General features: G+C 44.9%; 3 protein-coding genes across 5 annotated transcripts in view; 1 reads left to right on the top strand and 2 right to left on the bottom strand.

Moving 5' to 3' along the window:
* Positions 1-1,695, bottom strand: part of GIGYF2 (GRB10 interacting GYF protein 2) — a 72,998-nt gene extending 71,303 nt beyond the window's left edge. Inside the window, exon 1 of one of the 3 annotated variants that reach the window (XM_083616330.1) lies at positions 813-1,695. The gene's annotated coding sequence lies outside the window, so the exon portion shown is untranslated. The remainder of the gene's footprint in view (positions 1-812) is intronic. The other 2 variants (XM_083616328.1, XM_083616329.1) reach the window with 2 other exon arrangements.
* Positions 1,696-3,798: 2,103 nt separating this feature from the next.
* Positions 3,799-22,821, top strand: part of LOC310763727 (nuclear body protein SP140-like protein) — a 116,934-nt gene continuing 97,911 nt past the window's right edge. Inside the window, exon 1 of the mRNA XM_083616343.1 lies at positions 3,799-3,819. The gene's annotated coding sequence lies outside the window, so the exon portion shown is untranslated. The remainder of the gene's footprint in view (positions 3,820-22,821) is intronic.
* Positions 5,364-22,821, bottom strand: part of EFHD1 (EF-hand domain family member D1) — a 28,890-nt gene continuing 11,432 nt past the window's right edge. Inside the window, exons 2-4 of the mRNA XM_083616380.1 lie at positions 17,783-17,930; positions 8,641-8,775; positions 5,364-7,177 (exon numbers count right to left, since the gene is read on the bottom strand). Coding sequence (XP_083472506.1) covers positions 7,043-7,177; positions 8,641-8,775; positions 17,783-17,930 — 418 coding nt within the window. The 3' untranslated portion in view covers positions 5,364-7,042. The remainder of the gene's footprint in view (positions 7,178-8,640; positions 8,776-17,782; positions 17,931-22,821) is intronic.

The following is a 22,821-nucleotide window of genomic DNA, read 5'->3' as shown; positions in this document are numbered from 1 at the left end:
CCAGAGTTTCTACATCTTCTACAACCCCCTGTATTTAGTGGAAGTACGTGTCATTTCTAGTGGCCAGTATATACCTTCACTGTCTGAAATCTCAGGAGTCACCAGATATTATCAGCTTCACTTCAAACACCACTATCACCCCACAGCTTTCCCCCAAAGTACACACAACCCTCCATTTGTAAAGCCCTCGTCATGAGTGCCGGTATAATGTGGTATAATGTTCAACTAACCGGCTCATTAGGCAACAGCTGCTGGAGCCTTCCTTCCCCCTTGGCGTTGACAAGTCATGGCCATGGAGTAGGAAAGGAAAGGTCTCTTTCTACAGAACGAGTTGAAGAGGAAATGGTCGCAGGGGGAAGCACACAGGGACTGGGAATAACTGCACGTTCCTCTGTAGCTGCCAGCCAAGGAGTAAGTCAGTATCACCCGCCCACCCGGACCCAGCAGTTCCTGCCAATATGCCGCATGGAGAAGGAAAGGCCCACAGCTGTCTTGTGTCAAGTCTGAGCCAAGGCAGCTCCTAACCCCTCAGAACTTCCTCCCACCCGCCCAGGCACGGCAAACCACCCAGCAGCCCACGCCACAGCTAAGGAAGCCCGACGCCACGCTCAAGCCCGTTTTCCCTCGCCTGCCATGCGCTTCTCCGGACACGAGACATACGGGAGACCGGTGCTCGCCGAGAGGCCTAGGCGTGTTCGCGCGGAAGGGCCGCGACAGAGGGGCAGCCACTTGGACCTGAGGGGAAAGCGGGAACTCAGCGAGGGAGTCGCGCCCGAAAGGGAGGGCGCAGGACGGCCAGGGGGTCGGTTTACCTGAGGTCGCGGACGGAGAGCCTCTCGGATCCAAAGCCAATCCTCAGCACCGACAACACAAGATGGCTGCCGCGCCGCCACGCAAGGTCATGTGACCTCGCTGCCGTGACTCCGCCCCCTTCCTTCCCCGCAGGCCGCGGACCGAGGGACCGGGAGAAGTCGCGCTCTCGAACGCGGGCGCCAACGGCGGCTCCGCGAGCGGAAGCCGCGCTCCCTCGTCTCGGTCTTCTCGGAACGGCGGAGGCGCCTGAGAAACGGGCCCGTGGTCTCACTCTGTGCTACCTACACAGGGATAGCTAGTGTCGGTGCGTGTTTTCTCTCTCACACACGGAAACGGAGTTGCTCCCTCACGCAGAGTCACTAAAACACTCATTAGAAGAACCTCGACCGTCCACAACCGACTCTGAGGGAAGGAACCGAGCCTTGTTCTTGACAGTCCAGAAGGATCATTGGCGGGCAACGAAGAAGACACTTTGATCTGTTGTCACAGGGACACCACCAGCGCCGTGTTTTACTACACGACCAAACACGGGACGGTGTGCGTGTGTTTGTGTCAGTGCCCAGAATGAGATGCCAACCTGCTAGTTTCTTTAAAATTCCTGTGCCACTAGAGGGCATACAATGACAGGAGGAGGAGGAGGCAGAAAAGGGGCCAAAAGCCCTCCTGCTAAATACTGTAGTCAAAGCACACTCCAGTTCAAGAAGCAGAGCGGAGCTTCCTTTCTAGGGCAAATACAGTCATTTTGTCTATCTAAATTTCTATCTTGCCCTTCTCTCAAAGGAGCACAGGGCAGCAAAGACAAAAGTGATAAAACAGTACTTTTTAAAATGAAATGAAAGCCATTTAAAACAGCTAAACACATTTAAGAGTACCTAAATAAACGCAAACATTATCTGACAGCTAATAATTTTTAAGGTTGCCAAGAACAGTGTCTTTCAGCCACCCAATGCCTGGCTGAGCAAGAATGCTTTAAAACCCCTCCTGAAAGTTAATAATGAGGGAGAGACACACCCACCACCAGGGAGGCCTTTCATCAGCTGGAAGCCACTGATAAAGATAAACACAGGTGGACAGAGTTAACCCCCTACTAACACACCCAGCATGGGGTTGATGGGGGTGAGGACCTTGTGGTTCTTTTTTTTTTTAAAGGGATAACAACATCTAATGATCACACATTTAAGATATTGTTTGGGATCAGGATTTTAGATTATCTATACTATCATAACTTGTAAAAATAAAGGCTTGATAGAAGCAGAAATGGGGTTCTTGTACAGTACATAAGTGTGAAGATACAGTATGACAAACTGGGCCTCTCATCCCATACATGACCTCATGTTGCAGGGGCATAGCATGGTGGGAACAGGGGGGCTGTAGCTCCAGGTGTATGGTTTTGAGGAGGCATGCCAACACAGGGATCCCCATCCTGCCCTGCCTGCCATCAGGGGTCTCTGGACCCCAAAGCCACCACACCCTTGGCCCCCTTGATGAATGGCCACCCGGCCAGCATCGGAGAGCTTTGCCCACCAAGGGTTGCATAGGCTGACCAGGTTCCCCTATGTATGGGCGGCGCAGGGCAGCCTTGTGAACCCTCTGTGCCCCACACCCACCCAGCGGTGAGGGTTGGGCACTGGCACAGCATATTTTGTTCACCCTCTGTGCCCTGCACCTACTCCTGCCTGGTGCGCTTATCCCAGGCACCGACAAAGGATGTAACATCTCCTCTCATACACACATCGATATGAGGAACTGTTGGAACGATAGTGCTTCAGGCACCACTAGTGTTTGAGGTAAAATTAGCCCCTACTAGAAATGGCAGCTTTCTTTGTGTTGGCACTTAATACAGTAAGCCCATGACTTATGTGGGGGTTACATTCCAGGAAAAGCACCTAAAGCCAAAATAGTGTATAGTCAGAGCACATTGGGTGCAATGGCAGGTGGAATTGCCATTTTTCCCACTGGACACCCACCCTCTAAAAAAAAAAAATTTTGCCAAACACATAAAGCTGATTGTGCACAAGTTAAATGTGTGCAAGTTGTGAGTGTACTGTACTGTGAATTTTCCTCTTCATTGAACTGGGTAGCACTGCTTCACTGCACGCTTTACGACATCTGTGAAGGTATTTTTTAATTACACCAGGTTTTCCCAGAGTGAAGATTGCTGTTAACATACATGAGGTAGATTGTTGGTGTGCATTTGGTTTTGGCTTTCTTAAGTTTTTTATTATGTTGTATTATTTCATTTAATTATAAGCTGTTTTGCGGGCCTCATGGCTAAAAGGTGCTCTATATTACTTAGGTAATAAAAGGATTCTCCCTGATTATATGGTGAGAATTTCTCAGTACTAGGAAAAGATCCCTATGTTTCAAGCACATTGGCAATGAGCCAGGGTCTGAAGAATCCCTGCACCTAATCTGCTCATTGTACCATACTTTACTCCTTCAGTCAACACCAGTGCAATTGCCAAGTTGCCACCTCTTTAAAAGCCCATTAAAAAACTTGCCTGGTAGCATTATAGGTGTTTTCCCTTCACTACCTGGAGACCGTAATTGCTTTGAAACCTTCTCATTGGTATGCCATGAGTGTAGCTCTTGGTTAAACCCATCTGCCCAACCTAGTTTTGTATCCTGTCAGCACACTGCTTAACTTGTGGTACCACCATAGTTTTTTATTGCTCACTGCTAAAGTCAGGAACTTGTTGAAGGAACTGTGCAGAAGTTTCAAACATAGGTAACACTTCTTAGGAGACACTCAAGGTGTCTAGTCTGAATTTACAATATATATATATTTATGTGAATTGCCCCGAGACCTCTGGGTATAGAGTGGTATATAATTTCAATAAATAATAATATTTACAGATTTCAGCACTGTGCATTATGGAATACACACACAGTCTAAGGGAAAGGAGTGGGGCAGACAGAAAACTGCTTGGACCTGTACCTAGAAAGCCCAGGACAAGCAGAAAACCATTCAAACCCGTGCTTTCTAGGTACAGGAAAAGCAGAAATGTGGATTGGCCCTAATTTCCATATGCCATAGTACTGAACTATACTGCATAATCCTAGCAAGATGGATACTGCCAACATCAGAAGAATACTGTTCCCATGTATGCCTCTTGAGCAGGAGGGGGATTGGAGGCACTGTGTTGAGGGAGCTGTGCTCAGACAGATAGGAGCAAGACCTACCTCTCTGGATTCTTATATTGTATTTCTTAACATTTGTGACAGTTCTGAGACCCTCCAGTAGGTGGTGCTTAAACAACAGGAATGTGTGTCCTTAATTTTAATTAATAGTGCAAAGCTGAAAACCCAAGAATCATTCAATTAAATGTCCTATGATTTACCCTTCATCCTGTCACTGATAGCCTTGTAGTTTCTTTTTTCCATTTCAAGCCCCCGTAAAGGCAATTGCAATAGGCAAGGATAGGTTGTTCAGTGCTTCCTTAACTGAAATTTCATTTTTCCCCTTCAAAATAAAGAAGAAAGTAAAAAGTCTCTTTACAGACTGACTGCATTTGAATGATCTTCTCTTAGCTTAAAAAGTCAGCGTGCAAAGAATAATATTGGCCATGCACACAGTCCCTTCACGTGAGCCAGCAAACAAACCAGGAAGGAAGTATTCCATTAGCTATGGATCTGATCATTGTACAGTATGATGTTTTCAGCTACTTCATTATACACTACCATTATTTGTTTTTCAGTTGACAGTTTATAAATATTCTTAAAAACAAATAAACATTTCCCTATTTCATCCAAACTAGGAAACAGGTAGTTAAAGGGCTTTGGAACAAGTCAGCCTATTAGCCCGAATCCCAAAGACAAGCAGCCACTCTCTCATCAAATAGAAAGCTCAAAATAGCTCCAAAAGTGGCATATTGATCTAGGTCATTTCACAGGAATTTTACAGAAGATGGCGGGGAGGGAAGTTAAATAGTTGGATCTAGGACATTGCCTATTCATAGACTCTCTAGAATAAGGAGAGGGAACTGTTGGCCCTCCATATGTCCTTGGACTCCTATCAGCTGTGTGGCCAGTGGTCAGTGAGAATTGATTTATTACCCCAGTAATCACTTTACACTTTAAAAAAGGTCTCAAATGGATTTACAATACAGTGGTACTTCGGGTTAAATACGCTTCAGGTTACAGACTCCGCTAACCCAGAAATATTACCTCGGTTAAGAACTTTGCTTCAGGATGAGAACAGAAATCGTGCTCCAGCGGTGCGGCGGCAGCAGGAGGCCCCATTAGCTAAAGTGGTGCTTCAGGTTAAGAACAGTTTCAGGTTAAGAACGGACCTCTGGAATGAATTAAGTACTTAACCCGAGGTACCACTGTATATACAATACAATAAAACATATTAAACAAAGCACAATATATATAAAGTAGCAAGTATATTAAAAAATACTAAATCCCGGATCGAGGTTTGTATCTAAAGTAGTACTAAATCACTCATTGCATTAGTGCAATGATTTTAGCTTGCACCACAGAACTCCGCCCCCTCCTTCTCCCATGAAGGATGAGACAGAATAAAAGGATTTCAAGTTAGCCTCCAGCAAGTTAGAAAAGTTTTATTTGCATAACTAAGCAACAGGGGAAGAAAAATCAAACTTTTGCATGTATAAAAACATTTATTATAAATATTTTAGTTAAAACATGTGATTTTTATCAAATATAATCTGTGGTCTTGCAAATACAGTTTTTAAAAATTGTTTAGCAATTTCCCCACCCATTATTAAATATCAGATGGGCTCCCTTTGTTATTCCACACTCACAGTTTAGTGTCACAGTGTAAAAAGCTAAAAGACAGTGAAAATAAAGTTGAGGATGAGAGGTCCAGTTTATGATCAGATGACAAGCTTGGCAAGGAAGAGGATGTTTTCCTTTTCTATACATGAAGAGATATATATATATACACACACAAGTATAAGTTCTGAATATAGTACAAGCTTTCTGAGCAGAGTAACATGCTGCTTTCTGCTTTTGGAATCTATTTTCTCTTGCAAGCAGAACTGGTTGTTTTATGTAAGTGTTAACTCTACAGAAGCTCTTTCATTTGCACCAATGTTTGCAAGAAGATTAAAAATTCCATGGGGTGGGAAGCCACTGTGTCCCCAAAACTGTACTAATCCACTTCACTGAACATCTTATTGATTGATGTTTCCTTGCTTCTTAAAATCCAATGGCTTTAAAAAATAAAAAGGAGAAAGTGGAAAACAGCTATGGACCTACACAGAGAATGCAATGGAATGTGGCCAGAACTTAGCAGTTCTATTTGTTGCTCAAAAAGTACAGTCGTTTGTATACATGGAAAGGGTAAAATTGAATGGTGACTGCTGTATCCCTGAACAGAATCTTTATGAGTTAAAAAATGGCTTGGACCCAGAAAAGCATGAGTAGAGTTCTGCCCACACAACAAGGTTTTCCTGCCACCTCTTTCAAGTCATGGTACCTTGTGTCCCCTTGAAAACCTGCTTGCAGGGGTCAAGGGATGATGGAGGATATGCAATGTGGGGGCTGCATTGGAGGAGTGGGGTGGAATTGGCTTGCAGAAGAATTTGAGGATTGAGTGCCTGCTATTCACCCAAGAAGCTCTTTGGATCTCAGCCAATATTTACTAACTGGGTTTCCCTTCATTACTGGGGAGCTGTTGTACCAGAAAGCTGTCGTCTTTTCCCTCCACCCCCAATAGTGAGCACAAAGACGGAAAAGAATGATACATGAGGAATTGGGGCATTTATTTGCACATGAAAGGATTGTGATCTGCACCTAGAAGAAGGGTCAGCTTGTTTAGAAGCAAGAAATGGTTTTGTAAAATTCAGGAGGAGTCAAAAGGTATACAGAAAGGAAGCCCGAGGGAAATTACAGAGCTATGACACAGAGACATTCAGAAGGACACAAGGAGTGTTTTCTGACCAAGATGCAAATGGTAAGCACTACTATCAGGTGCTTCAATCATCTGCCTCAGGCTAAAGCATTAGGACATTTTGATTCTTCTAAGCAATGCCTATTACAGAAATAAAGGGGGTTGCTTGAACCACTCCTGGTTTTGCATCCTTCTGAATGCCACTGTGTGTATGGCACCCCCCCCCCCCAGCATCTAGGTAGGAGGCTCAGAAAAAGAAAAGAAAAGGCTTCAAATCAGTTTTGTTCCCTCTCCTGGTCCTTCGCCTTGTCAAAGGCAAAACTTGTAAGATTGTACAAAGTCCCTCAGGTGGCCGATAGGTTGCCTCAGTTATTGACTGAATGCAGACTTGAGTTCTCGGAAGGCTGCTCTGCGGTGACGTCTCTCCTCTTCTTCACGTTTTCGCTCATCTTGCTCTGCTTTTATCTCTGCTTCAAACTTACTGGCTGAGGACAAAGCTTGAACCTAGAAATAGAGGAATAAAATTGTAACACAAAGGAAAGATTGAGAGATGGGTTTGTATTACATCTGGGGTAGGGGACCTCTGGCTTGTGCGACAATTTTGGCCTAACAGTGGGTCCAATTTGGCCCATGAGGCCATTTCCCCAAACCACACCCACCTGTCAACCAGTGGGTGCCATGGAGTGACAGCTGATGGGGCAGAAATTTAATTCTGTTGGCTAACTTGCCAAAGTTAGTCTGCAAAGGGCAGGGGAGATATATAAACATCTGGCTTGCAGGGTCAAAAGGATTCCTACCCCTATATTTCCATCATTGGCAACTTATTTCACTTATCTAAGACAGCTAGCTCTTAGCTGCCCTACAGGTGCTGTGAGATCACCAGTTCTAGCCAGAGTTGTACACAGTCAGCTTCCAGTACTGACAGACACTTAATTTCCCCTGAACTTGATATGGGAGAAAGGATGGTGTTTTAACCAAAACCCACAATGGACTCATCCACACATCCTGTTAATGTTTGCATCTCCCAGACTAGCAACAAGTTCAGAAGAGACACGTATGAAAAACTATATGCTGCAAACCATCTGAGCCCTCAGGTTGTTAAGCACAGCTATTTCTCTAGCCTGTACGATGTAGTTCAGAATATGGTTAAATGCCCTGACTGGTTGTGCTCACCTTGATTTGCTGTAAAATGAGAGGGTAATTTAATTTAGGGAGAAAAATATATTGTGACCAAGCACCAGGGGTACTACTATAGAAGAGTTATCAGTACTGAACTTAATAGATGACAGTTATCATCTTCCCTTGCTCTTGGCCCATGAGACTTTACCATGCAATTGGAATTATCTGCAGAGAGGGGCAGATCATGTTGTATATTCACAGCACAGCCTTCGCCAACCTGATGCTTTCCATGTGCTTTGGACTACAATTGCCATCAGCCCCAGCCAGCACTGGACTTATGAGAACTGTAGTCCAAAACACATGGAAAACACTGGGGTGGGGAAAGCTCCCACCATACAAAGATTTGGGGGAGGTGTTACACTACCTCAAAAGTAGCTGACAACATTGACTTGGTGGTTGTTGGTTTTTAAAAAAGAAAACTATGTGGGTTTTGCTTTCATAGTGAGACACAGGAAACGGAACAAGCATTCATTAGATCTGATTCATCCAGTTTCGGTTCCACTTGCACTTTCACCCAATCTGAAACAATTGCACTTTCAGCTTTTAACACAGCACTCTGGTTTACATTAAAGCAGGGAAATTTCCAGGTGCACCACTTTCCCAGTCTGAATCATTAACTTGTGCTCCAGGTGGTATCATTGAGTTGACATACAGCAGAATCCGACACATGGTTATTCAGAAGTAAAACTCCCTGTGTTCAATGGGGCATACTTCCTAGGGTGATTAAGATTGCACCCTAAGACTTATGAACCCCTCCATCACCTGATTCTAAGATATGTTTTTCCTACCTTTGCTTCAAAGAAGTTCTTGGCTCCTTTCACTCCCTCAAGGGCGACATCTATTTCGGAAAGTTTCGCCAAAGCCAGCAGGCCACTGTCTTCTTCAAGCTCCCCAGCTGCAGCTTTGTGGAAAATGAGTAGAAACTATACAAGAAAAAAAATAGTAATTTAGAAAAAAGTAAGAGGATGAGCACTTAAGCCTAAACTTTCATGACTGGGAGCTGTAACAGCTTAGGCAGGAAAATCTGTAATAAAGTACAGTGGTACCTCAGGTTAAGTACTTAATTCGTTCCGGAGGTCCGTTCTTAACCTGAAACTGTTCTTAACCTGAAGCACCACTTTAGCTAATGGGGCCTCCCGCTGCTGCCGTGCCGCTGGAGCACGATTTCTGTTCTCATCCTGAAGCAAAGTTCTTAACCTGAGGTAATATTTCTGGGTTAGCGGAGTCTGTAACCTGTAGCGTATGTAACCTGAAGCATATGTAACCCGAGGTACCACTGTAGTGAACTTATTTAAGGCAAAAATATGTGAGACTCAGGAATGTGCCAACATTTAATTATAACGTAAAAAGAGCTATAGGGGATGAATTTGATCAGAGCAACTGAGCTGGGGGAAGATAGGTTTAATCCGTCTGTAAATCCATTTCCCTGATCTGAAGTCTCTTCCTCACCTGTGCCAGTGCAAAGTCGGTGGGGCAGGAGACCAAAACTGGAGAAATGGCATGTTGTCTCCACCCTGCCACATACTCCACTTTTCTAATAAAACCTGAAGCCTTTCATGATTTAGGTAAACACTAAAATATTAGGAGATCTAATAATGAATTTCCCATATCTCTTCTGTTTTGTCCTCAGGATAGCTTATTTTATATCAATGACCATTTTACTATTTATGTAGATCATCTATATATGAATAATCTGAGTCCAAAGAAGAAACCAAAAGGAAGATAGCTCCACTGCCACTGCTCTGTGCCTACTTGTTTGGTCCGGGAAAATGTAACAACAGCCCTGATAGATCAGACCAAAAGCCACAAAGTCCAGCATTCTGTCCTCCCTGTGGCCAAAGCAATGCCTATGTGAAGTCCATGAGCACATGATGACAACAGAAATGCTCCCCACTCAATACAGTCAGTGTGTGTGTGTGTGTGTGTGTGCGCGCGCGCGCGCATGTGTGCTTTGACTCAGGCCCTTTCACTTGTCAAACAGCCCTATGACACTTGAAGAAACTAGACTGAGCTGGGAAAGCTGGGAGTATATGGAGGCACAAGCTTGTGTGTGACTGGTCTGAGAGGGAGATGTCTCATGCTGCCTCTCTTCCTAATATCTTGCACCTTCTTCATTCTCCATGTCCCCCCCTGCCCCCCATCCACCCCAAGTTACATTTAAAATGGTGAATTTGTGACATAGCACTCAATAGCACCTTATCTATCTGGTCTGCTCATTTCTTCAGGCTGATGCTGAACCCAGTTACTTCACCAGATCACTGACTTCTTGAGATGCCAGTGCACTGTGCCCTAGCACTTCTAATCACTCTGGCTTCATTCCTCCTCTGGCACAAGCAACAAGTCATGAAGCCTTGGCTTGTCATTATATCCAAACATGGGATGGTGGTGGGTTTCCATCTAAAAAAAGCGTGATCACTTTATCAGCATGAAAGGGAGGAGCAATCCCAATTTGGACCTAATGGCAAGCCAAGATTTCATGGCTCCTTGCCCCTACTCAGACCTAGGGGAAGGACCAGAGCCAGAGTGAGCAGGCAAGGTGGACTAGCATACTGCTCGGTCCCAATACACCACAGCTTACTGCTGTGTGCAAACTGGCCTAGTGGCTCCAAACTAAATAGCACCAATACTGCAATACCCCAACTCTTCTTCTATAGTCAAAGGACTCATCTAAGGTCCTAAATAGCATAAAACATCCAAACAGGGAATGCCAGTACTACAGTAATTCAGCTTTCAAATTTTGTATGTGTGTGTGATCAGAGTGGATTTCTATCCTCTGAAAAGCTCACATTCTCTCACTACAGGGCAGCATGCAAGATACCAGAAACTGCACCCAGCTTCTTTCATCAGGAAATTAGGCATCTGGCAGAACCCTTTGTTCCCAAGCTTCCCCCGCATGCCCCCCCCTGCAAGCTCCCAGCTGCTTACTAATTCAGCGTTTTAAAAAAAAACAAAGTTGAAAAATTCCCAAAGTCCCTCAGGGATGGGAGGGGGAGCATTACGAAACTGCTGGGCTCTTTTCTAGCAGCAAATATAGGATGGGTGTGTCCAGCCAAATGTTTGGTAAGTTTTGCTGCCGCAGTGTGCTTGACAGGTCCTTATACTGAATCACATTCCCAGCCTCAACACATCCCTCAAGAGTGACACCACCATGACACTGCCATGACTCACTCCAGAGGCTGAAAACTGGGAAAGGATAGAGGGAAGGGCTCTATGACTGGGCTAACACCCCTCCCACTAGATTCCCTTCTGAGAGTAGCATAATTTTGCTTCCGATACTTGGCAAGTGGCTAAAAGCTTTTCTGCAGCTGGAAAAAAGTATGTACGCAGTTACAAAGCTGCCTTTTATAGAGATACATTAGTCCATCTACAATACCATCTACTTTGCCTGGCAGCAGCTCCCCAGTCTCTAGCAGAGATCCATTTAACAGAGACCGAGGAAGGTGCCAAACCTGACTCTCCGAGTCCTGGGTGTATAAACTGGAAGAAGCTGGTTTTTAATCAGCTGTGCCCACCTGAGATCTTGGTGCAGGACCAACAGAAAAGGGTTGAGGTGATCTGTAATAATTCTATACCGCTTGGCTAGACTTTCTGTCCAGTCCATTGCCAGGTTGGAGGGCTTGTACCTGGTGGTGGGCGACTAGGTCCAAATAAGGATTCGATTACAGTGCCACCTACCCTGCCTGAGATGACAGCGATAATTATTATGGGTTTTCTGGACTTTACCCTACAGAATCACTACTTCCTGTCGAGGGTGGCTCAGGAATATATAAACTTCCCCACTTGACCTGTGAAACCATGCCCACCTGCCCCACACCTTATTGTCATATGTGATGTCAGGTGCTGGGCAAGTCCCAATGTGGCTGCAGAGAAACAGGTGAGAGCTGGAAGCGAGCTCTCAAAGGTTCCTTTGATAGAGCAAGGTGAAGTCCAACTTCTGTTGTCTATGCTTTGATAACCTCTTAGGTTAGATGACTGCAGCGCGTTATATGAAGAGGCTTTGGAAACTGCAGCTGGTGCAGAATTCGGCAGCAAGGTTGCTCAATGGGGCAAGACGGTTTGAACATATTACACTGTTCCTGGCTGGACAGCACTGGTTGCAGATTAGTCTGCGGGCCCAATTCAATTCTTTTTGACCTATAAAGCCTTAAATGGCTCAGGACTGCAGTATCTCAAGGACCGCCTCTCTTCATATGAACCTACCCGGACCCTGAAACCTGCCAGGGAACTGCCATCAGCTCAGAGGCGAGAGGTGGAAGGGCAGTTGTGTTACAGGGAGCCTCCGAAGATCTTGTGAAGCAGTTCTTCCTCTGGCGAGGAGGGAAGCCCTGCCTCCAGTGGGGAAGGGGCACAGGGATCAGAAGATGCTAGGGAGAGCCTCAACACCGAGCCTGAGCAAAGCAGAGGGGAGCCAAGTCCCCCTTTGCCAGCATCCACTCTGCGCAGTAGGTTTGGGGACAGAAAGTCACATGACTGTTATACTGGGCAAGGTATAAATAAGGACCGCCCACTCCCAGATTCTGCTAGCGACTGAGCAGACATGGACTTGAGATGCTCTGCACTGTAAATAGTTTTGTACAGATAATAAAGCCTGGAAAAGACAGCTTGGAGTCTTGCCTGTTTGCTCTCGAGCAACCACAGCAGCACCTGACAGCACCATGCTTTGGGTTGATTAACATCCTATATTCTTTTAAATGTGAGGTTGGGGGAGGGGTGTTACTGGTCTGTTCTTGTTCTTGTTTTTATTATGTATTTTGTTTGATTTTTAATCTTGTATTTTTATGCTGTGAGCCGCCCTGAGATCTACAGGTGAAGGGTGGCATACAAATTTAATAAATAACATCGATTAAAATAATAATAATAATACTAATAATAATAAACTCTGGCATGTCAATTACGTTCACCACCACTGAGCCATGGATCCTCTCAGTTTCAGTGGTGACCTATCAAAGTGATAAAGAAACAGTTACTATATTGAAAGAAGCCTGGTATAAGTAGTTGGTTTTCCGGCTTGTCCATTTTGGTGACCTTTGTGAGCCAGAAGCTATACACAAACAAATTTACGATTTATTTAAATAACAGGTCCAGCTAACTGGGAGTGCATCCCATTCAAGCCATTTGCACCCTTTCCTCAAACACAAGTAAGCACATCACATGCAGAACAGTCTGTTCCAAACAAACTGAAGCTGCAGTTGCAATGTCGCCAATGGAGATCCCCCGGGCTTTCAGATTTTCTGACGCTTGCTTGGATCACTATTATACTAGATATTACTTCCCCCTGTTCCAACAACACCCCCTCACAGAAGAAGCACCCAAAGGTCTATTACCAGCAAATGTTCTGAGATCCAAGACCTACTCTAGTCCAAAGAATGTCAGGTTGGTCCCTGTAAACACGTTGGCATGACCAGCTGTAGCAGAGTGAGCAAATGCTCCAGAGTCTTCTGCATTGGGCAGGTTCCTCCATTTGGCTGAGAAAGGAGGGAAATATGCTGTTGTACCAGCTGACATAGCCAGAAAAGGCATGTGGGAATGACTCACTAAACAGCTGGGAACAAGTCATAGGTGCAAGTTGCCAAGTCCAGATCATCTATGCACATGGGTAGAAGGGACTATTCTGTGTAAATGGCAAATGATTTGAGCACGTTCACATTGTCCGCATGCCTTCTGGAGAGATTCTTCACATTGCTACACAAACTTTTGGGGACATCATCCACAAGGCGTGGGTGTGTTCAGGTTTTGCAAAGTCGTATGCCTACTGCGTGCTCTTCAGAAAGTAAAGAAACCCATACATCCAGCATAGTAGCCAAGCCTCAGAGTAGTGATTTATAGGATGCTTTAGACCACTGTGTGGATGATGGGGCTGAGTCTATTTCCACACAACACAAATTTTTATAAGTAGGAAAAGGGCACGTCCACATGTATCATATACAAATATTGGCCCCATGTTACTAACAGCAGACACTGATACAGAGAAGTTGCAGGCATATTGCTTAAATGCAGAAACTTTCTTCACCTTGGGATCTGGGCTAGAATGGTGTGGAAGCAATTGGTGATATATTGATGGGTTGATAAGTACAAAATTAACTTTATTAAAACACCCCTTGGGAAAGGTACGGCGGAATAAGTAACCATTACAAAAGCAAACAGCTGCACAAATTTCAGAGGTATGAAATGAACCTCCCTGGGGAATTCTTTTTCCTGTAGCAAAGGGCACAAGGTGCAGCCAGAATCAACATGGAAATAAATACGATGCTCAACTGCTGTTGGTGGCCAACAGTAAGAGCCACACAGGCCAAGTAATAGGAAGTAAACAGGGACAAGTTGCTTATTTCTAGGTTGAAACTTCTAGTTGGCTTCAGCCTGTACAGAATCGCATATTCCCCCAGAGAGCAATTTTGCAGCCTTTTATAGGCTTGTTCCTCAGTTGCAATAGATCTGCACAAATCACTCTTTTCATCTACTTCCTTAATCCTATTTTTAAAATGCAGAGAAAGCAGTTCTAATTTCCTTGAATGTTGCATGTCTAATGAATCATCTTTTTTGTGCTGATCTGCAAGACCATGGTGGGCAAGCGAAATGCTCTCTTGCAAAAAGTAACTTTGCACTACACCCTCCTCCTGCGCTTTTAGCTCTCATGGTGCCATCATGATGAGATATAAAAAGTTTCAAACTTATTTACTGTCAAAAAAAGTTATTGCTCTTCCATTTCTTTCCCACTGCAAAAAGCATCACATATATGTTATACTGGAGAAGGAACTGGCAAGCCACTCCAGTATTTTGCCAAGAAAACTCCATGGACATCAAATAGGAGAAGCTTTGAGAAGAGAGAGTGAGTTTCCAAGGCATGCTTTGGTTCATGGCATCACAGAGAGTCGAACACGACTAAGACGACTAAACAACAACATATGTTATACACTCCATAGTATCCAGCGATCTACCTTCATACCGCCTTGCCATATCTCCTACCGCTCAGCTCCCAGCTCTTGTCTCAACACACAACCATTTTGCACCCCAGCAGGGACTGGTTTCACCAACCCCTAGGCATACCTTTAGCTCAATCTATGGTTTAGGCTCCCGGCTTTCTGCCCTACCAGTCACAACGGGCCCCAGCTACCACTGTGTGTATGCATATTCATGCATACAGACACAGACACACACACACACACAGAGAGAGAGAGAGAGAGAGAGAGAGAGAGAGAGAGAGACATATACACACACACACACATGAAGAATGACACATCCTTAGACTGCAGTTCCCTCACCAATCCTGAACCCAAACAAAATCAGACTTAGCCATCCCAATCATAAAACTAGCTGTTGAGTGAAAGTGGCCTTCATGAAGACAAAACAGGCCCCTCGATCACTTTTATTGCATAGTTTGTAATCCGACAAAAAGAAATAAAAGAAGAATGGTTATGACACCTTTCTCAAATTATTTCCGATCATTGCTCATTGTCACAGGTAGGTAACAGGAGAGGCAGAGTTGGAGAAAGCTGTTCTGCCCTACTTGTCCTTCAGTAAGTCAAGATAATACTTCAAGGACAAAGAATGAATCCTCACACATTAAATTAGAACAGCAGCAGCAAAGCAGGTGTCTGGGTTCCATTAAGAGAGAATTAATTTAGCATAATGAGCTAATCAGGGGGTGGTTTGCTGGATGCTTTGGGCATATTTTGAGAGGGTGTGTGTGGAAGGGCCAACGTCCCACAGCTCACATGGCCTGCTTGAAAAATCTTGCTAGAAGAGCAACTGGGGCGTCAGGTAGCACTTCTCTAAATGGTGCCTTTTGGGCCAAAATTGGCAAACAATATAACATAAAATAAAATATAAGCATAATAAAAACATTAAAACAGTAAAAAGGTAAAGGTACCCCTGACCGTTAGGTCCAGTTCCGGACGACTCTGGGGTTGCGTGCTCATCTCGCTCTATGGGCTGAGGGAGCCGGCGTTTGTCCGCAGACAGCTTCCGGGTCATGTGGCCAGCATGACTAAACCGCTTCTGGCAAACCAGAGCAGCGCATGGAAACGCCATTTACCTTTCCGCCGGCGCAGTACCTATTTATCTACTTGCACTTTGACGTGCTTTCGAACTGCTAGGTGGGCAGGAGCTGGGACCGAGCAACGGGAGCTCACCCCGTCGCAGGGATTTTAACCGCCGACCTTCTGATCAGCAAGCCCAAGAGGCTCAGTGGTTTAGACCACAGCACCACCCGCGTCCCATTAGAGCAGTAGTCAAGATTAAAGTGTCATCACAGAATGACATCGTATATAAACAACAATAAAAAACAGGAATTATAGTCAACAGTATTCTCTCTCTCTCTCTCTCTCTCTCTCACACACACACACACACACACAACCAATTTATCCACCAAAAGCAAAAGTAGACAGACTTTGCCTTGCACCCGAAAAGTAACAAAGGCACCAAGCGGATCTTCCTTGGAAGACAGCTTCACAACTGACATGCAACCGTATAACAGGCCTTCTCTCCAGTAGCCGTCTACCTAACCTATGAAGGTAAGGGAACCTAGAGAGTTGTGCTCCGAAACAAGATGGAAGCCAATGAACCTTTCTTGGGCACTATGTACCAGCCAGTCCACATCAATAGCTTGGCTGCCATATTCTGCACCAGATGAAGTTTCTGAACCCTTTTCAATGGTGTACCCACATATATTACAGCCTGAAAGCTACTAAAGCATGGCTAACAGTGGCTAGGTCATCCCTTTCCACTAGAAAAACACAGTTGGCAAGCCAAAAGTTGGGAAAAGGTACTCCAATGCGTTATTTTGAAAACCTATCCTGCCAAATCACACACTAATGAGAAACAATGTTCTTATTGATTAAGTAAATGACATGTTCAAAGATGGTACCACTGGAACTCTACTCCCTACACCAGGGACGTCCAACTCCCAATAGTCTGTGATCTACTCACAGTATAAAAAAAATGGCAGTGATCTATCCATTGTCGTTGGATGGACCAGAGTTGTTGAGCTTTTTTTAGGAAGCCACAGTCGTTTTCCCCTGGGGGACCAGAGATCTACCAGGATCTACCAGGAACACCCCACAATCGATCAGTAGATCACGATCTACCTGTTGGACATGCCTGCCCTACAAGAAGGGGAGGCACTCACACTGAGAAAGGATTACATCAGGCATCCCCAAACTTGGCCCTCCAGATGTTTTGGGACAACAACTCCCATCATCCCTAGCTAACAGGACCAGTGGTCAGGGATGATAGGAACTGTTGTCCCAAAACAGCTGGAGGGTGAGTTTGGGGGTGCCTAGATTACATTTTCTGGCTCTTCCGCCTCTTCAGGCAAGTGGAGCTAGACAATACCCATGTGGTAGTGCTTTAGTGCACACTTGAGAATGCCCCCTTCTATACCTACTGCTACAATGAGGGGAATAATTTATTACAATGTGGCCCTGAACCCCAGAAGTTGAAACATGTAATAGCATTGCTACTAGCAGGTGACATTTGCAAACCATGACATGAACAGCTGAGTGTAGTGTCACAAGAAAAGAAAATTGTTCAGAATTAATTCAGCTTTCTCTTGATTAGGAAAGAAGTTTTCATATAAGAAGAATGAGATGATTATTTCTTAGTTTTTCTACTAGCAACATGGAAAGTTTAGGTTAAAAGTTCTTCTGACCTTCAAGCCTCAGACTTTCAATCCACATAGCTTGTGTCTTACAGTATGCAGAGGATGTCTCTGTATCTAGTATCATGCCACAACACCTGAGCCTGGGAAATTGCTATCTGGTGTTCAATAAGCTGGAGTTTTCCACAGAAGTTAAAGCACAGCTGCTCCAAACAGCATAGGCTTAAAGGAGGAAGTGAGTTGGTGAAGGGACACATTTGTTGTGATAGCAGAAGTTCCACATTTTTATTCCCCATTTGGTTTTGCATTACATTTTATTTTCTGCTGACATTTACCTCACGGAAGCTGAGTTTGCCATCAAAGTCTTCATCCACTTCCTTGATCATGTTCTTCAGGCCCAGATGAGTCTGAGGTGCCCCAAGTTTCTCCATCATCAGCTTCAGTTCCATAAGGTCAATGTAACCATCCTTTCCAGAGTCATACCTTAAAAAGGAAGGGGAAAATGAGAGACATGAGAGATGTCAGAGACACGTAGCTTTGTTGGCTCAAAGGCCTTCAGTTTAAGGAGTGTTCAATGCTCCCTTGTACATAATGTAGTTCCAGCTAGTCAGTGCTGTCTCAAAACATTTTGGTGCCTGGTACTGATCCCCAATAGTGCCCAAAGAATGCTTTTAAAAGCCTCACTGGCACCATTCAGGCACAAATTCCTGCTTTCATCTGTTTACCCACTCCATGTTGCTGCCTGAAGGTGATCACTTTGCACAGCCACATGGCAGGGCCAGACTTGAAATAAGCTACTTCCAGAGCTCTCAAGTCTTTCACGACAGAGCATTCTACAGAGAAAGAGAAATGTAGGTTTAGGTTATCCAGAAAATTATCTGGCACAGAAATTTATACCATTGCCCATTTAAAAATAGTTGATACAGTCAAACCTTGGTTCCCGAACAGCTCCGTTTTGGAATGTTTCGGCTCCCAAATGTCAAGAACCAGGAAGTAAATGCTCCAGTTTTCGAACGTTTTTTGGAAGCCAGACATCTGACGCGGCTTCTGCTTGAGTGCAGGAAGCTCCTGCAACCAATCGGAAGCTTCCAAAACGGATTACGTTCGACAACCGAGGTCTGACTGTACCGGCTTTCCCCAACCTGCTGCCCACCCCCAGATGTTTTAGATTAAAATATCAGAGATGTAGTCCAAAACATCTGGAAGGGGCAAGTTGTGGAACGATGTTTCAAATGGATGAAACACCCATTCAGTACTATCCAAATGTGCACATACTTGATGTTTACTAATTTCTAGTGTAACTTCTATGTAGGCAGTCAAGTGTGCAATCATGGACCACAGACGACTTGAGACAAAAGTAAGTCAGATATCCACATAGTAAAAATAGCTTGACTTTAGAACCTATTTTTTTTGAAAAGATAGTTAAGAAGTGGGCACTCATTTCTGAAAGGAGTGGCTGAGATCCCTTCAACTAAAGTAGTAATATTGATGTTGAAATGCATTTTCCTTTTATCAGCCTATTACATTATTCCAAAGATATGAAGCGCCTTTTAACGGCAAGTGTCTGGCTTCTGATTGCAAAACATGTGCTCAATAGCATGTTCAAACACACACACACAAACAGCTGAACTCAATGGCAGTGAAAATAGATGAACTGGAATCTAAAATTGGATAGCACAGTTCCAAGCACAACAAAGGAGCAGTTCATATATATAAATATATATATGGAAGGTTCCTTATCATGGGGGATGGGGGTGGGATGGGGAGCTGAATAATTACTGAAGCTTCTCTGTTCTGCATTATCCTCCTAACTCTTTGCCACTCTCGCCAATATCCGGTTGCTGCCTTTTTTAAAAAAAGAAAAAGAAATGAATCCACAAGGGCAGAAACCCAGTTTTGCAGATAGGAAAGACCAATATAGAAGGAACAAAAAAGGGAGCAAGGAGCAATTAAGAGGGCCAAAATGGTGTGTGTGTGTGTGTGTGTGTGTGTCTAGGGGCTGGGAACAGACACTCCTCCCTGCCCAATATAGAAACCAAAGGGGCTGCTACAGGACTCCTCCTCCTCTGCACTGGGCTGCTTCAGAAGGGACAGAACTTATGGGCTCTCCACTACCAGTCCTCAGCAGACTAGTAAAAACAGGCAGATAAATTCTGACAGCTTATTTACAAGGCTGCTGTAAACTGTCATTATAACCGGAAACCCCACAAGCAGTGATAGGTACTTGGAGCAGAAAGAAAACGTTAAGCCCCTTTTCCTTAGCATGACACTCCACCTGTGGGGATAGGGGAATTGCAGCAAGGCAGTGCTCATAGAATCAGAGTTGGAAGGGACTCCAAGGGCCATCTAGTCCAACCCCCTGCAATTCAGGAATCTCAGCTAGATCATACATGACAGGTGGCCATCCAACATCTGCTTAAAAACCTCCAAGGAAGGAGAGTCCACCACCTTCTGAGGAAGAACGTTCTACTGCCCATGTTCAAGGCAAGGCTATAGCAGTCAAGTGGATTATTATAATCTAAGGAGGACTCAAGCACTTCCACCTACTTTGTTTGTTTCTTACCTGCACTTTGCCATGAGGTCTCAGGGAGGTTTACAATGATTTAAAAATACAGTATTGAAATCAGTTAAAACAAATTACAGCCACAATTCCAGCAAAGATGGTGGGCACTGCTATGCTCCGACGTAAAGAGAGAACAGATAGCGTACTAAAAAGAAATATATCATGGGGAGTCACAGCACAGAATACAAAGGTATTTCCACAAACATAGGCTTACTAAAGGTATTCTGGAACCTTGGAAGCTGCCTTATACGAAACCAGAACATTGGGTCCATCTGGCTCATTATTGTCTCTATGCCAGTAGTGAGGAACCTTTGGCCCTCCAGATGTTGCTGAACTAGAACTCCCATCAGCCCCAGCAAAAGGATAGCCTAGCAGTGGTAGCCCTCTAGCTGTTTTGGGACTACAATTCCCATCATCCCCGACCCTTGGTCCTGTTAGCTAGGGATGATGGGAGTTGTAGTCCCAAAACAGCTGGAGGGCCAAGTTTGGCCACCACTGGCCTATGAGCAGAGATGAAGGGAGTTGCAGTTCAGCAACATCTGGAGGGCCAAGGGCTCCCCATACCTGCTCTGCACTGACTGGCTGTCACTTTCCAGGATTTCAGATGGGAGTCTCTCCCAGCACTACCCAGAGATGCCTGGGGACTGAACCTTGGACCTTCTGCATGCAGAGTAAATACTCTGCCACTGAGCTACAGCCATTCCTCTAGCTCAAAGCAATGTTCTGAGAGCTGCCCCTTTTGAAAAAGAGGGGCTCGGATGCTGGTGCACAAGGAGGAAGGCAACTTTGAAGGAGGAGCAATAGCTCCACAGGGGTTAACCGAGTGTACTCAGGATTCACAGCCACCGGAGCAAGTCTCACGTATCTGTCATTCCAGCACACAGGCAGTACAAAGCAGGGATTGTGAGAAACTGGGTCTTGCCAGCAATGGCAAAGCAATGCACTATCCCGGCAGTACAATAGGAGTTTAGTGCGCCGTGCCAGAGGCAGCCTTCAAAGCACAGCTTCCCAAAGTTGTGCCGCCTCAAAAAGCAGAGTGGCTATGGAATACTCAATCTGTTCTCAATTCAGCAGGACCTAGGAAGCAGATGAAACAGCTCAGCACAATACAAAAGGAATTAGAGGGAGATAATGTTTCTCCTCCTCCTCCTCCACTGAGTCCTGAGAGGCAGCACTGAGACATTTAAATGGGGGGGGGGGGGAGAGAGAATCTCGTTCTGTGGGTGTGGAGCAAGAAAGACAAACTTGTTTTTCCAGAGCAGAAAGAGCTCAGCACAAATTCCTGCAGGGAGTGAAGGTTGCATCACATCGCTGGCCTGCAGCATTCCCCACAAAGGGAGAAGTTGTTTTAAGGCCCCACGCTCAGCCATTCCAGAGTGACACGGTACCAGGCATTATTATGATCGTACCACAGCAGTGCTTCATCAACTGCACTGGATCCCGGTCCATTTCAGGCCTCAATACAAAATGCTGGTTTGGGGGCTAGCACGCCCATCTTCAAATATGCCTGCCTAGATACTAAGACTTTGATATCTGAGGCCCTTATCTGGGTATCCCTGCCACCCCACCAAATATGCAACAGTTGGCTAATGATTTTTAACAGTATAGCTTCTGATTTTTTTTTTTATTTTGTAAGCTGCCTGTGAAATTGTTTGAAGGGCAAGGGGGGTAGAAGTTATAATAAACTAATTTGCAACACTCTCTTTTACAGGAAGCTGCATGTATAATTTCAGGCATATAAAGACGGCTGAGCTTCCCCCAGAGTTTCAGTAAAGCCTCCTGTGCTTCAATCAGTACCATGGATGAAATCTACTATATGTTTTGGAAAGTTGTTTTTTTGTCTGTCTCCTACGTATTGAACACCTCTTAAGATATCATAACCAAAATTTGCAAGATGGTTCCCAAGATCAAGGAGAAGAGTTTCCACATACGTTTGGATACAACTGAACATCATTTTGAATCAAGATGGCAGACTGGACTTTTCGAAAATGGACTTTTCTTAGAATTCCTGAACAACATTGGGTACAAGGCCTCTAGTAAGTCATAATGCCCTGAGCACCTTTCCTTTGCTAATGCCATCTTTGCCCACAAAGCATCAAGCCAATTCTAATCTCAACTTACGTGAAATTAGTTGTTAAGAAATATCTAGGATTCTAAGTGCCAGTATTTCCAAAGCCAGCCTCTCTTGAGGGATGTGACTGACAGTGCAACCCTAAATAGTAAAGGTAAAGGTACCCCTGCCCGTATGGGCCAGTCGTGACCAACTCTAGGGTTGCGCGCTCATCTCGCTCAAGAGGCCGGGAGCCGGCGCCGTCCGAAGACACTTCCAGGTCACGTGGCAAGCGTGACGAAGCTGCAACTGGCAAGCCAGCACCAGTGCCGCACACGGAAACGCCGTTTACCTTCCCGCTATAAAGCAGTACCTATTTATCTACTTGCACTTAGGGGTGCTTTCGAACTGCTAGGTGGGCAGGAGCTGGGACCGAACAACGGGAGCTCACCCCGCCGCGGGGATTCGAACCGCCGACCTTACGATCAGCAAGTCCTAGGCACTGAGGTTTTTCCCACAGCGCCACCCGCGTCCCATGCAACCCTAAATATCTCTCCTCAAAAGCACATTCTGAGTTAAATGGGACTTACTCCCAGATAAGTGGGCATGGGATTGCAGCCTAAATTTCTTTTTGTAAGGAAAAAAAGAGCCAGAATTAGGGGAGCAAAAACTGCTGGCATCAGTATAACATTGTAAGGAATGCATGATGCTTATCTGTTTAATTTGAGGGATGAAATAAAATTTGAAAAGCAAAACGGAAT

This window comes from Podarcis filfolensis (genome assembly GCF_964270895.1).
Source record: "Podarcis filfolensis genome assembly, chromosome: 5".
In the NCBI taxonomy this organism is placed as follows: domain Eukaryota; kingdom Metazoa; phylum Chordata; class Lepidosauria; order Squamata; family Lacertidae; genus Podarcis; species Podarcis filfolensis.
Note: the sequence above shows the minus strand (reverse complement) of the source record. Positions and strands in the feature narration are given on the sequence as shown.